Consider the following 15301-nt stretch of genomic DNA (forward strand, 5'->3'; position numbering starts at 1 on the left):
GCCTAAACCGCTCCTCCACCACTCCTGCCCATTGAAATGAATGGTCACCACTGCTGAAGCACATGCAATGCGATTTTGCAGCAGTGCTTCACTGCCCCGCTAGCAGCCGAATAGCGGGGCTAAAATGACGGTAAATCACTGCTAAAACTTGCAGCGTTTTACCGTCAACGCCTGCCCGATCCAGTGTGAAAGCAGCCTTAATGCAGAAAATTTCTTACACATTTATTAAAAAAAAAAAGAAAAAAAAAAAAAACCTCCAATCAGTTCACTTGTATGTATAATTTAGATTAAAAAAAAAAAAAAACTATTTATTAAATACACAAAAACAGGTACTCAAAACTTTTGGACGAAAAAAATAAAAAGGGCTAACTTGAGTTTGAAAGACCTCTGCGCAAATACTGCGTCACATAAAATATTGCAACAACCGCTATTTTATTCCCTAGGGTCTCTGCTAAAAAAAATATATATATATATATATATAATTTTTGGGGCTTCTGAGTGATTTTCTAGCAGAAAATACTGGATTTTTACTTGTAAGCAACAAGTGTCAAAAAAGATTTAGTCTTTAAATGGTTAAACTGAGAACTTCTACGGAGTTCAGCCCATTGAAGAAGAAACATTGTATCACTTTGTTCTTTTCTTGGCAGCCCAGAGAGGAGGAAAGTCCTTCACTGATGTCTTCAGGCAACTTACATTACATACACACTATTACAGAAGTCTTTTTCAAGTCGCGCTGAACATGTACCGTATATACTAGAGTATAAGCCGAGTTTTTCAGTCCACTTTTTGGGCTGAAAAAAGCCGCCTCGGCTTATACTCGAGTCACTGAAATTTTGCCGGAGATGGAGGAGAAAAAGGGGCGGGGCCATGCCGCTGGCTGACGCTGGTGACTGCCCTGTGTAAGTTTACCGCTCAGCACCATCCCCTCTGCTGCCTTTCGTTCGGTACATTTTTTTTTTTTTTCTCCATGTGCTGTACGGCTGCAGTGGCGGGGGGGACTATTTCTTCTATTTCGGGCGCGGAGGAATACATCCTCTGCACCCGCGCCGCACGCCGCTCACCGCTCAGCATTAGGATAGGTCACTGCAGTGGGGGACTCTTTCTGCTTTTTCGGGCGCGGAGGAATACATCCTCTGCCTCCGCTCCGCACACCGCTCAGCATTAGGATAGGTTGCTGTGTGTTGCGGAGTGATATGCCCAATCCTCTCTCTCTGCACGACTACCATAACAAGAAGCAGAGAGAGCAGGGGCCGGGCGATTCAGTCATCCTGAAGTTGAGGTGAGAGCCAAAAAATACCGTATGACACAAACTGACCTGCTTTTGTGATTACCGTACCTTAGTATCTATAGTGATTAAAATCCTGTATGTATAGAATCCTGATTTTTTTTTTAAATCTTAAGCAATTTTGTCCTTTAAGGCTGGGTTCACACTGCAGAGGTTACGAGAACTGGATGTGATTCGCACTGCACTGCAGTGCAAATCACATGCGATCCTTGTGCGATGCGAGTTCAGCCATACAGATAGTATGGCTGAATTGGCATCGCATCCGGCCCAAACTCGCACAGGACCCTTTTTTTGGCCTGCAGCAGAATCGGATCACATGGGTGTTCACACCATGCGATCCGATTCCTGTCCGAGTTTGCAGATCGCACTGCGATATGCGATCTGATCTGGGGGTGTCATTAACATTTCACTGACACTCCCAGCAGTTCGCATAGGGCAGTGTGAAGTGCCGCTGGGAGGTATGCGATGCGGGAACCCGCCGCGGATTCACGGCGTTCCCGCATCGCTGCAGTGTGAACCCAGCCTAAAGTGCAATTATTACCGTAAAATTATGTTTCAAAAGGCTGGGTTCACACTGCAGAGATGCGGGAACGCCGCAAATCCGCGGCGGGTTCCCACATCGCATACCTTCCAGCGGCACTTCACACTGCCCTATGCGAACTGCTGGGAGTGTCAGTGAAATGTTAATGACACCCCCAGATCAGATCGCATATCGCAGTGCGATCTGCAAACTCGGACAGGAATCGGATCGTATGGTGTGAACACCCATGCGATCCAATTCTGCTGCGGACCAAAAAAAAGGGTCCTGTGCGAGTTTGGGGCAGGTGCGATGCGAATTCAGCCATACTATCTGTATGGCTGAACTCGCATCGCACAGAGATCGGATGTGATTTTGCACTGCAGTGCGGTGCGAATGACATCCGGTTCTCGTAGCCGCAGCAGTGTGAACCCAGCCTTAATGAATTCTAGCACATGTAAACACAAAAGAATACCGGTACCCTTTTTTTTTTTTTGTTAAATATAAAAGATGTTGCACCGAGTGGTGAATAGATACGGTACCAAACAGACCATGCTTTAAAACGATGCCCACCTTTGGAATGGCAGCACACTACGGTAAATTTATATTACGGTATCCATAGACGGCGCCGGGGTCTGGGGAGGGGCAATGGGTGGGGCCAGGGTGGAGCTGAAGGGGGCCCCGTCAGGTAGGCTGTACGGGGCCCCATGATTTCTATCAGCGGCCCTGTCTGCGGACATCATCATCACAGCGGGACATCAGCATCATGAGGTGAGTGAAAATTCACAATGGTTACTGTATATTTAATGGGCAGGCTGTATACCGGTATGTGTCTAATGTGTTATCCAGAGCATTATTACAATGGGTACTGTATATTTAATGGACACAGGCAGGCTGTACGGTATATTTAATGGACACAGGCAGGCTGTATATTTAATGGGCACAGGCAGGACACTGGTAGAATGTACGGTATATTATGAGCCCTAACACAGGCTGCTCTATGCAAACAGTCATGTCATCACTTTCTGTAATATCAGCCTGCATTAGGCCTCAAAAGGTACCCAAACAAGTCTTTTTTTTTTTTTTATCCTGTTAGAAATGGATCCCAACACTTCTACCGGTAATCCTGGACCAAAAGAAAAACGCAGGTCATTCGAAGCTGGTTTCAAACTTAAGGTTGTGTCAAGAGCAGAAGAAAGCAATAACAGTATTGCAAGTAGGGAATTTTGTGTTGATGAAAAACAAGTGAGGGAATGGCGGAAAAAGAAAGCTGACTTGGAAAAGATTCCAAAGGCAAAAAAAGCTCAACGTGGTTTAACAACTTCATATGGGGCTCTAGAGACTGAATTGCATAAATGGGTTATGGAGTGTCGTCAAAATGGTTACTGCGTAACACGCATGGGAATTCGCTTACGTGCCCTTCAAATGGCTAAAGATGACAAATTAAAAGCACCAGGCATTGAAAAATTTGCTGCGTCAGCAGGATGGTGTACCCGCTTCATGAATAGGTTTGCCCTATGTTTGCGGCAAAGAACAAAGATTTCACAGAAGTTGCCAAAAGACCTTGATGAAAAAGTGATGTCATTCCATTCATTCATCATAAAACAAAGAAGGATCCATAACTATGACCTGGGAGATATTGGAAATATGGATGAAACACTGATGACCTTTGATCTTCCAAGCAACAGAACTGTGGCAAGTTTGGGAGACAAAACTATTTTTCTCAGAACCACAGGAAATGAAAAAAATCATTTCACAGTTGTTCTGTCATGTTTGGCTAATGGAACAAAGCTGCGGCCTGTCATTATTTTTAAAAGAAAGACCTTGCCTAAAAAGGTCAAATTCCCACCACGAATTACAGTGCGCGCACATGTGAAAGGCTGGATGGATGAAGACGGAACAAAAAAATGGCTGGAAGAAATTTGGAAAGAACGACCAGGAGCAGCCTTAAAGAAAAAACCATCATTGCTAGTTTGGGATATGTTCAGAGCCCACACATCTGATGGCATAAAAGAAATGGCAAAATCTTCTCAAGTTACTTTGGCCGTTATTCCAGGTGGGCTTACATCTGTATTGCAACCGCTAGATGTGTGTTTAAATAAACCTTTTAAAGACCGTGTGAGAAAGATGTGGCATGAATGGATGTCATCTGGTCAAGCCCGACTGACAAAAGGTGGAAATCTGATGAAGCCCGACATAGAATTGATAGCAAAGTGGGTTCGTGATGCATGGGAAGAGATTCCGGAGGACATGGTGCAACGCGCCTTCAAGAAATGTGGCATTAGTAATGCTATGGATGGCAGTGAAGACAGCGCTTTGTATGAGAACGACAGCAGTGATAGTGATGACTCCGAACTCAGTGATGATGACAATGTCTACGCTGATAATCTCACACCAGCTAATGCTGAAGCTCTGTTTGGACATACAGATGATGAGGAATCCAGTTTTGAAGGATTTTAACTCTTGTGTTTTAGCTTGGTTGCTGAATGAGCTAAGGTTTTTGTACTTTTAAAGTTATTGTTGATACCATATTGTTTTATTGACCCTCTTTACACTTTTATATTTTTTTACAGAGATAGTTTACTGGTTTTCTTTGAAATAAATATTCAAAAACATTATTGGTATCTATTTTTATTTTTGAAATTTACCGGTAGCTGCTGCATTTCCCACCCTAGGCTTATACTCGAGTCAATAACTTTTTCCAGTTTTTTGTGGTAAAAGTAGGTGCCTCGGCTTATATTCGGGTCGGCCTATACTCGAGTATATACGGTAATCGGCTTTTTTATCAGCACAATCGGCCAATGCCGATTAATTAAAAAAAATGCCAAATATCGGTATATATATATATATATATATATATATATATATATATATATATATATATATATATATATATATACATACATATACACACACCGAAACGCGTCGGGTGAAGGAGGATCTCATTTGTTATGTTGAATATGGTGACATTGTACACAGTTTTGTAATCATTCCATTCGTACTGTGATCTATTTTAACAATACAAGGCCAAATAAATGATATTTGTTTTCCCCAAACAACATTTATAATTTTCATACATTTATGATATATAAAAGTGCCTTAAAAGTCCACTTTAGGCCGCGTACACACGGGCGGATTGTCCGCCCAACTAAGTTCGTCAGACAGTCTGACAGACAGTCCGTTCAAAATTTGCATGAACGGACTTGACCACACACGATGAACAGACAGTCCGCTGAAAACTTGCGCGATGACGTGTACAGCACGTACGACGGGACTAGAAATACGACGTCCAATACACTGCAATGCAACCTTCCGCCGTGGAAATCCTTTCTGAGCATGCGCCAAACTTAGTACGGCGAACTTGCCTACTCACGAGCGGACAGTCCGCTGAAACCAAGTTTGGACGGACTGTCTTACGGAAATTCCGTAAGACTTTGTTCGTCAGACAGTCCGCTGAAAAAGTCCGCTGAAGCCCACACACGAGCGGATTGTCCACTGAAACACTGTTCAGCGGACTAAGTTGGGCGGACAATGCGCCCGTGTGTACGCGGCCTTAGGGGGTAATTTGTCTTTTGCTCAGACTTCTTGACTGTGGCACTATTTGAGGATATAATCACTGATACAACTGACTTCCCTACAAAAACAGCAGCAGCAGCCCTGATGAAGGGGGGTATTTTCCCCCAAAATGCGTTGAGTTGATCACTTGTTGCTACGTTCAATAAACTACTACATAGCCACCTCTTGACTTGCATTCCATTGGATAGAAGGCACTCACTCTCTTTTTCGATCTCTATTCAGAACGAATGGCATCCCTGTGCATCTTGCAAGAACAGTGCGATTCAACTGCAGGGTATCAATGCGATTCTCTCACCCGGAATGCACAGCCCACACTAATATGAACCGAGCCCAACGCTGTTATCACCCCACTGGAGCAACAGAGCGTGCTTTTTTTTTTTTTTTTTTTTTTGCATGCTTAGGGCTGCCCATTATTTTTCACTGGGCTGCCCTACATGCAAGAAATGCACAAAAGAAGCGCATGACCTACCTTAAAAAAAAAAAAAAAAGAAGGAAGGAGTTAGAGCACATCTATCGTGTATATTCCGGGTGGTGACATGTTCTCTTAGAGGACCCCCTCACCCCCTCACCCCCTCCCCCACTAATACCACCCCCATCACAGTCCCCCCACTAATAGCACCCCTCCCCCATAACAGCCCCCCCACTAACACCACCCTTCCCCCATCACAGTCCACCCCCACTAATAACACCCCCCTATACCAACCTCCCACTAATATCGCCCCTTCCCCATCACAGCCCCCCTTATACCACCCCTCCCCATCACAGCCCCCTAATACCACCCCTCCCCCATCACAACCCCCCCACTAATAACGTCCCCGCCCCATCACAGCCCCCCCCATACCACCCCCCACTAATAACACCCCCTCCCCCATCACAGCGCCCCCACTAATACCACCCATCCCCCATCACAGCCCCCCCTAATACCACCCCTCCCCCATCACAACCCCCCCACTAATAACGTCCCGCCCCATCACAGCCCCCCCCCCATACCACCCCCCACTAATAACGCCCCCTCGCCCATCACAGCGCCCCCACTAATACCACCCCTCCCCCATCACAGCCCCCCCTAATACCACCCCTCCCCCATCACAGCCCCCCCATACCACCCCTCCCCCATCACAGCCCCCCCACTAATACCGTCCCCACCCCATCACAACCCCCCACCTCTAATACCACCCCCTCCCCCATGAGAGCCCCCTCCACTAATACCACCCCATCCCCAATCACAGCCCCCCTCTAATATCACCCCCTCCCCATCACAGCCCCCCTAATACCACCCTTCCCCCATCACAGCCCCCCCCCCCACTAATAACATCCCCACCCCAATCACAGCCCCCGCACTAATACCACTCCTCCCCCATCACAGTCCCCCCCCCCCCCCCACTAATACCACCCCTACCCCATCACAGCCCCCCACTAATACCACCCCCTCCCCCGAATGGCCCAGGTGTAAGCTCTGAGGACCTCATGTGTCCATGTCTGGACCAGGCCACTGAGGAGGTCACATGCCGCCCTCCCCCTATACCTGGAAGTACCTGAGGGATCCGATAGAGAGAGGATAAAGGGAAGAAGCATGCAGCCAGTGAAGTCAGCTCTGCTGGTCTGTGTGACAGGCAGAGAAGTATAATTAGTGTGGTGATAAGATGACCGTCCTCTCTCTACAAGCCTACCTCCTCTCCTCCTCCGGCTCCCCGCCTTCCCGCTCTTCTCCCCCCGGCTCTTCATCCTCTCCGCTCCGATCTCATCCCTCTCTGCCCGCCGCCAACAACACACGGAAGCTTCTCCCCGGTGTCCTGGCAACCGGAGGACGTCCCTTCCGCTTCCGCCCCCAAAGCCAATCAGGGGTCGGGACTCTGCGGGTCGCAGAGGATGTCGGGAATGACAGTTGTTGGGGGCGGAGCCGTGGTGTTTGGATTAGTGTCAGCGCTCTTCCCGCTACACCCCGCCCCCTCCAGTGCACACCGAGGAGGATAGACAGTGGAATAATAAATAGACAATTAATGGATGCAACATCTAATATCTTCCCCCACTCACCCCACTATAGAATAGGTGCAACATCTAATATCTTCCCTCAGTAACCTTCAATATAATAAAGTTTATGGATGCAGCATATAACTTCTTCCACCAATTATCCTAAAATAATATAGCAAAGGAGGGCAATTCCAAAATATCTTCCCCCAGTCGCCCCAATATTGGTGCAACATCTAATATCTTCCCTCATTCACATTGACAAATAATACAGTTTATGGGTGCAACGTGCAATATCTTCCCTCAGTGACATAATACAGTTTAGGGGGGCAACATGTAATAACTTTCCCCGGTCACCCCAATATCATAGTTGCCAATGGTCCCGAATTTCCCGGGACATTCCCGGGATTAGGACATTTGTCCCAAATTAATTTTGCCCCGGGAAATTCGATTTGTCCCGGAAAATTCAAATTCCCCTTCTTTTTTTCGCCGCTGGCCGCTAGAGGTCAGCGGCCGGCGGAGACAAATGCCCCATTTTTTGCCACCACCCCCCCCCTTTCCCTTTCCCTCTCCATCCCGCATTCATCTCAGACACTAACCACACCCCTTTGAGCCACGCCCCATGTAAGCCACGCCCACTATTGTATGTAAACCACGCCTATATGTTTCTGCGCCACATTTTCACCTTTTCCTATGCCACACCTATAACCGCATGCCCTGCCCCCGAATTATAACACAACTCCGCCTACTGCCAAAAAAGTGTCCCGAGTTTTTTTTTAACAATGTTGGCAACTATGCAATATTGGTGCAACATCTAATATCTTCCCTCATTCACACTGACAAATAATACAGTTTATGGGTGCAACATGTAATATCTTCCCCCAGTCTCCCCAATATAGGTGCAACATGTAATTTCTTCCCTCATTGCCATATGTAGCGCTGGCTCCTGAAGAGCACGCGCTATGTTTTTTTGGCATTTAAAATTCCTGGAACCGCAGTTTGGTTTTGGGTTTAATTGCTCTAAATTTTGGCCTCGGTATCAGTTTGGCTAGATTGCTTTGCGTTCTGCTTGGCCATAGGTGGCGTTGTCATCCCTGGCAGGTGCTAGATAGTGATGGACGACCTTCCGCCGGGACATTTCACGAACGCGAACCGCAAATGTGGCCAAAAGTTTGCGAACTAAAAACCTCCAGGTCATATTTTCAGCCACAAAACACTGACACCAGCACCGTGATAGAGAGCACTGACACCAGCACCGAGATAGAGAGCACTGACACCAGCACTGTGAAAGAGAGCACTGACACCACACCAGCACTGAGATAGAGAGAGAGCACTGACACCAGCACCGAGATAGAGAGCACTGACACCAGCACCGTGATATAGAGCACTGACACCAGCACCGAGATAGAGAGCACTGACACCAGCACCGTGAAAGAGAGCACTGACACCACACCAGCACCGAGATAGAGAGAGAGCACTGACACCAGCACCGAGATAGAGAGCGCTGACACCAGCACCGAGACAGAGAGCGCTGACACCAGCACCGAGACAGAGAGCGCTGACACCAGCACCGAGACAGAGAGCGCTGACACCAGCACCGTGATAGAGAGCACTGACACCAGCACCGTGATAGAGAGCACTGACACCAGGACCGTGAAAGAGAGCACTGACACCACACCAGCACCGAGATAGAGAGAGAGCACTGACACCAGCACCGAGACAGAGAGCGCTGACACCAGCACCGAGACAGAGAGCGCTGACACCAGCACCGAGACAGAGAGCGCTGACACCAGCACCGAGACAGAGCGCTGACACCAGCACCGAGATAGAGAGCACTGACACCAGCAGTGTGAAAGAGAGCACTGACACCAGCACCGTGATAGAGAGCACTGACACCAGGACCGTGATAGAGAGCACTGACACCACACCAGCACCGAGATAGAGAGAGAGCACTGACACCAGTAGATAGAGAGCACTGACACCAGCACTGTGAAAGAGAGTAGTGATGGACGAACTTCCGACGGGACGTTTCGCAAACGCGGACCGCGAACGCGGCCGATAGTTCACAAACTGTAACGTTCGCGGCGGGCCCCATTGACTTCAATGGGAGGCAAACTTTGCAAACCTACAGGTCAAATTTGCAGCCACAAAATAATTAATAGCTGAGCAAACATAATCCCACCACATGGCCAATGACATAATACATGTATGAGGTGAATCTGGGATCGACAACTACAAGCATTCTTTTTTTATATGGGAAATTGTTGTGACAATTCAGGACGGTGGAGCGCATGAAGGCAATGGAGGAGAGGGAAGGTCAGGGTAGGCAAAGAAGAGGGTGCAGGAAATGATCACCAGCAGCGTGACATACAGCAATGACACCTGCACCGTGATAGAGTCATCTGACACCAGCACCGTAATAGAGAGCACTGACATCAGCAGCGTGACATAAAGCACTAACACCAGCACCGTGATATAAGGCACTGACAGCAGCACCGTGATAGAGTGATCTGACACCAGCACCGTGATAGAGAGCACTGACCTCAGCAGCGTGACATAAAGCATTGACACCAGTACCGTGATATACAGCACTGACACCTGCACCGTAAGGAGCCCCAGGAGAAAGTCAGCACAGCACAGGGATGGTGAGAGCCCCTCATAATAAGCAGCCCCAGGAGGAAGTCAGGACAGCACAGGGATAGTGGGAGCCCCTCATAATGATCATAGCACAGGGATGGTGGGAGCCCCTCATAATAAGCAGCCCCAGGAGGAAGTCATAACAGCACAGGGATGGTGAACTTTACAAACCTACAGGTCATATTTGCAGCCACAAAATTATTACTAGCTGTGCACACATAGTCCCACCACATGGCCAATGACATAACACATGTATGAGGTGAATCTGAGATTGACAACTACAAGCATTCTTTTTTTATATGTGAAGTTCTGACAATTCAGGACTCTTGAGACAATGGAGGCGAGGGAAGGTCAGGGCAGGCAAAGAAGAGTGTGCAGGAGATGACCACCAGCACCAGCACCGTGATCTAGAGCACTGACACCTGCACCGTGAAAGAGTGATCTGACACCAGCACCGTGATAGAGAGCACTGACAGCAGCGTGACATAAAGCACTGACACCAGCACCGTGATATACAGCACTGACACCTGCACCGTAAGCAGCCTCAGGAGGAAGTCAGCACAGCACAGGGATGGTGGGAGCCCCTCATAATAAGCAGCCCCAGGAGGAAGTCAGGACAGCACAGGGATGGTGGGAGCCCCTCATAATGAGCATAGCGCAGGGATGGTGGGAGCCCCTCATAATAAGCAGCCCCAGGAGGAAGTCATCACAGAACAGGGATAATATTTCACAGCAGAGCTTGTTCCTGTGCCCACCCAGAGTAACTGTGAGGACTTATAGTGTTGTGGCACCAGCACCACAACCACCAAAGGTCAATTTTTCTACCACTGTTCAACAATGGCATGTAATTACAATTCTTGATATAATCGTTCACAGCAGGGCGCTCCAGCGCCCACCAAGAGTCACTTTGAGGGCTTACAATGTTGTGGCAAAACCAACACCTTGTTCCGCCATTTCTGCAGAGCATATAGGGCAGGCCCCTACTTTCAAACATCCAATTTACAAACATCTCCTACTTGCAAACGGAAGGAGACAACAGCAAGTGAGATGAAAAAAGATGGACGACAAAACAAATTATACAGGGGTGATAACCCTTCCCTATGTTTTCCAAAAAGCTTAAAAATATTTTTTTTTTGACTGGAGCTACACTTTAAAAATGTACCAGTTGAAAATTACAAACAGATTCAACTTAACACAACAAACCTACACAGTCCCTGTCTTGTTTGCACCGCCTGTATACTTCTGTTCTGAGTATATAGGGTCTGGGGGCCACACGCATTTCCTTTTTTTAATATGGGTACGGGGTACCCCTTAATATGCATACAAGACCCAAAGGGGCTGGTAATGGGCAGGGAGGGCTACCCATGCCATTTTTCTCAATGATTTTCAACCATATTGCAGGAACCAGATATAACATTAAAACCGCAAGCAGTTTTCAATGATGTTATTTCTGTTAAATGTCATTTTGTGCAGGGACTGTTCTAAACACGGGAAACATGTGGCACTTCACATGCATACTACAGACACCCCCCAGGCACGATATTTAAAGGAATATTTCACTTTTTTTTTTCACTTTAATCGTTATTAAAATCAGTGCTCCCGCCAAAACGGCCATTTTTAAAAACATTTTAGGCATTGACCCATGTCCCCTGGGGCAGGACCCAGGTCTCCAAACCCTTTTTAGGACAGCAACTTGCATATTAGCCGTTAAAATTAGCACTTTTAATTTTGAACGTTCGAGTCCCATAGACTTCAATGGGGTTCTAAAGTTTGTACGAATTTGGGGTCCGTTTGAAAGTTCTGGTGCGAACCGAACCGGGGGGTGTTCGGCTCATCCCTACCTGTATTAGAGAAAAAGAGCAATCAAGGGTAGATACAGGTGTATACTGTGCTGGAGGCACACAACACCCACTAACTCCTGCAGATGCCTGTATTAGAGAACACCAGCAATAAAGGGTAGATACAGATGTATACTGTGCTGGAGGCACACAACACCCACTAACTCCCTGTATGATGCCTGTAGATGCCTGTATTAGAGAAAACCAGCAATAAAGGGTAGATACAGATGTATACTGTGCTGGAGGCACACAACACCCACTAACTCCTGCAGATGCCTGAGAAAAGAACACACTGTCCCTGCCTATCTAGCTCTTTCCCTGCACACCGGAACACACTACACAAGGCCGCCGGCGCTGGCGGCCTTATATAGGGTGGGGTGTGTACTAAACCCCCTAAGCTATAATTGGCCACGGGCATCCTGCCTGTGGCCAATTATGGCTCTCTTCGCTGCCGGCGCTGTGATTGGCCAAGCATGCTCTGTGACTCCGCATGAGCATGACCCAGCAATGCACTGCGATGGTAAAGTGCATTGTGGGCCGAGAGCCACAAAAATTTGGCTCAAATGGCCCATAATGTTTGGTATTCGCCGAACGTGCGAACAGCCGATGTTCGAGTCGAACATACATTCGACTCAAACATCAAGCTCATCCCTAGTACTGTGGATGCCTGGGCTGGGCTTTCACACTCACACTGTCAATCTGTCACTCTGAGCCAGGATACTCAGACCACTATGAGGGCTCCTCCGTTCCATCTGCACAGATCGCCTCCTTCTCCTGGTGACTGCTGTTTTTTTTGTTTTGTTTTAAATTATGACACACCTGGTGGGATGCGCCATGACATCGCTCGCCTTGCCACCAGTAGTAGCCAGCCCATCCTCTGTCAAGCTTGCCCTTGGGGCTGGGCGGCACCACTCGCTGGCCGAATACAGGATCGCATGGGACCCCTCTGGAAATTGCCAAAAATTATGGGCAGCCACGACAGACAACACTGCTTGCTGCCCAGCCATTCACGAGCACCACCTTCATATGGTGCCCATGGCACTTGCCATATGTGCCATACCCTGGATACTCTATTTTGTGCAGTACCATGGCAACTGCAGATTAAACAGAGGCCAAGATGGCAGCTTCCTTGGATGTAAAAATGGTTTAGTTCCACTTTAACCATGATATCATTAACGTGGAACTTTAGTCAGAAAATGAAGTCCTGCTAGAACCCAAACTTGACCACAGGATGGAGCCATAGAGTGAAATCATTCCACACTCTGGCTCCATCCTGTAGTCAAATACAAGTATAACATGGCCCATTGTAAATCATGAAATACCCCAAGCTTAAAATAAAAATAAAAATATGATTAGGAAAAAATAAAAAATAAAAAACAACTCACAAAAGAAATAAAAAGCCTAAAAACACTCCTGAAGTAAAGGCCTAATACAGAAAATATATTAGTAAATTGTAGGATTCTAGAGATAAGGATGGAGGTTTGTTATATGAAGGCTGCCTTCTGTTACCTGGGTGGTCATTAGGGGTCTCCGGAGTTATCTGAGGATGTAGAAAAGAGGAGAACGCCACACCATCCGTGTTTATCGGTTGGTCAACAACCTACTTAAATGATAAAATAGGAGACAACAATATTGTAAGCTAAGAGCATGTATACTGTATGTTTGTTGTATATACGGTGTGTACGGTATATATATATATATATATATATATATATATATAGACATTTAGATCTGTTGTATTAGATCTAGACAAATTGTAGAATCGGACTGTATAGTGTATGTTACAGGAGAAATGTAGACGTTCATCATATTGAGGCAACAACAATCCATCCAACACCTTGATCTCATGTATATAAGCGTATCTGATTGGAGACTGGTGGAAGGGGGCGTGGTCACAACTATTCTGTTCTGTGCAGACAATGTTTCTATTCAGAGCCTTGTAAACATTTTGCTGGATTTTAGTTACAAAGAAGAATTTGATTTAGTTCTTTTTTGTTAAGCCCCATACACACTATCAGATTTTTTTGCCGATTTTTTCCCTCCCTTTCGATTTAGCAAAAACATATAATATGAGGTCAGACCTTAGGAGTTACAATTTGTATGCAATCAGGCAGGCCCTTGCACTACATGGTTTTGGTAAATCTGAAGGAAAAAAAATAATAATAATAATCTGCAGAAAATCTGATAGTGTGAATGGGGCTTTAATCCTTCATTGTATAGATTTATCTGGCAGTGTCATAATTGCTACATAATGTACTTTCCCATGTCTTTACACAATTCTTTTTAGGAATGTTCTGGTTGGGATAAGGGCAACATCTGTAACTGCAGCATTTGTGAAAGAGTGACAAATACACATCGCTCAGTGACATGATGGAGATCCGGGGATTAAATGCACACTAATCTATATGATTCCGGTGGGAAAATTTGAAATTCAATTTGAAATCTGAACCAATCACAGTTATGGGCGTTCCATTCATCAACCAATGATATCTTTCTTTTGAGGTTTCCAGAAAGAGAGCTCTCCCCATACTTGTTCAGTAGACTTTTCGTTGATCTCTATAGCAAAAATCCTATAGCAGGGCGGATACTGAAATAAACTCAAAGGGCAGATTTCATTTGATTGTAATATTGATTCCATGGAATTCAGTTTGAAAGTTGAGCCAATCACAGTCAGGGGTGTTTCTCTCTGATATTATTTGTTTTATTCCTCTGAGGAAAGAGAGACGATCTGGGTTCCTTTCCAGTGGGGAGGATGATTGGAATCATTTGAATGGTTTCTGAAAGAAATGAATCAGAAATAAAAGATGGAGGAGAAGGAATTTAGGAGTCCCTGTAATGAGATCACATTGTTCTATAAACTGAAAGCTTTATTCTGGTAACATGTGTTGGTATGGAGAGGTGTGTGGTCATTATCACATTGTTCTGCCATGGGGATGAAACTTTCCATTATCTGTATTTACAATCAAATCTCCCGATAACAATGTATGTGGGGCTCTTTGTATGGGGAGGCGGTGTCTTTGTGTTGTATAGTGGAAATGAGCCACCCACATACTACATATAAGAGTTGTGACTTCATTCTTACCATGTACAAAATGATTCTGTATTATTCGATGGACTTTGCTAGCCAGGTACATCTATATTTCCCCAAAAGAAAAAAATCAAAACAAAAAACAAAACAAAAAAAACACACATCAAGTATTTAGATGGCCGTTTGTGTTTTCAATTCACTACATCCCCAGACATTGTTCTGGTTCAGCTACCAAAGTCTACATTGTAAACACAACTTGGGAATTAGGAAGGAAAACATTACAATGAATCACATTGTATCTCTTCGCAGATCTCAGTACAGATGTCATGTATCCTATTCACCGCCAGGTGTCAGTGTTACACCTTCATATGGAATAGAGTGGGATCTTTTTTTATACCTTTTTATTGAATATTATCAGTGATCAGAGTAAATCTCCAGAGGGTCACTTCCAG

At 46.0% G+C, this 15301-nt stretch overlaps 1 protein-coding gene across 1 annotated transcript in view; it reads right to left on the reverse strand.

Moving 5' to 3' along the window:
- The window catches only part of C2CD3 (C2 domain containing 3 centriole elongation regulator), a 227225-nt gene extending 219985 nt beyond the window's left edge, over positions 1–7240 (reverse strand). Inside the window, exon 1 of the mRNA XM_077451274.1 lies at positions 7049–7240. Coding sequence (XP_077307400.1) covers positions 7049–7103 — 55 coding nt within the window. The 5' untranslated portion in view covers positions 7104–7240. The remainder of the gene's footprint in view (positions 1–7048) is intronic.
- Between the last annotated feature and the right edge of the window lie 8061 nt (positions 7241–15301).

The sequence above is a fragment of the Lithobates pipiens genome, unplaced genomic scaffold, assembly GCF_037356315.1.
Source record: "Lithobates pipiens isolate NorthernLeopardFrog02 unplaced genomic scaffold, aLitPip1_a1.2 Scaffold_23, whole genome shotgun sequence".
In the NCBI taxonomy this organism is placed as follows: domain Eukaryota; kingdom Metazoa; phylum Chordata; class Amphibia; order Anura; family Ranidae; genus Lithobates; species Lithobates pipiens.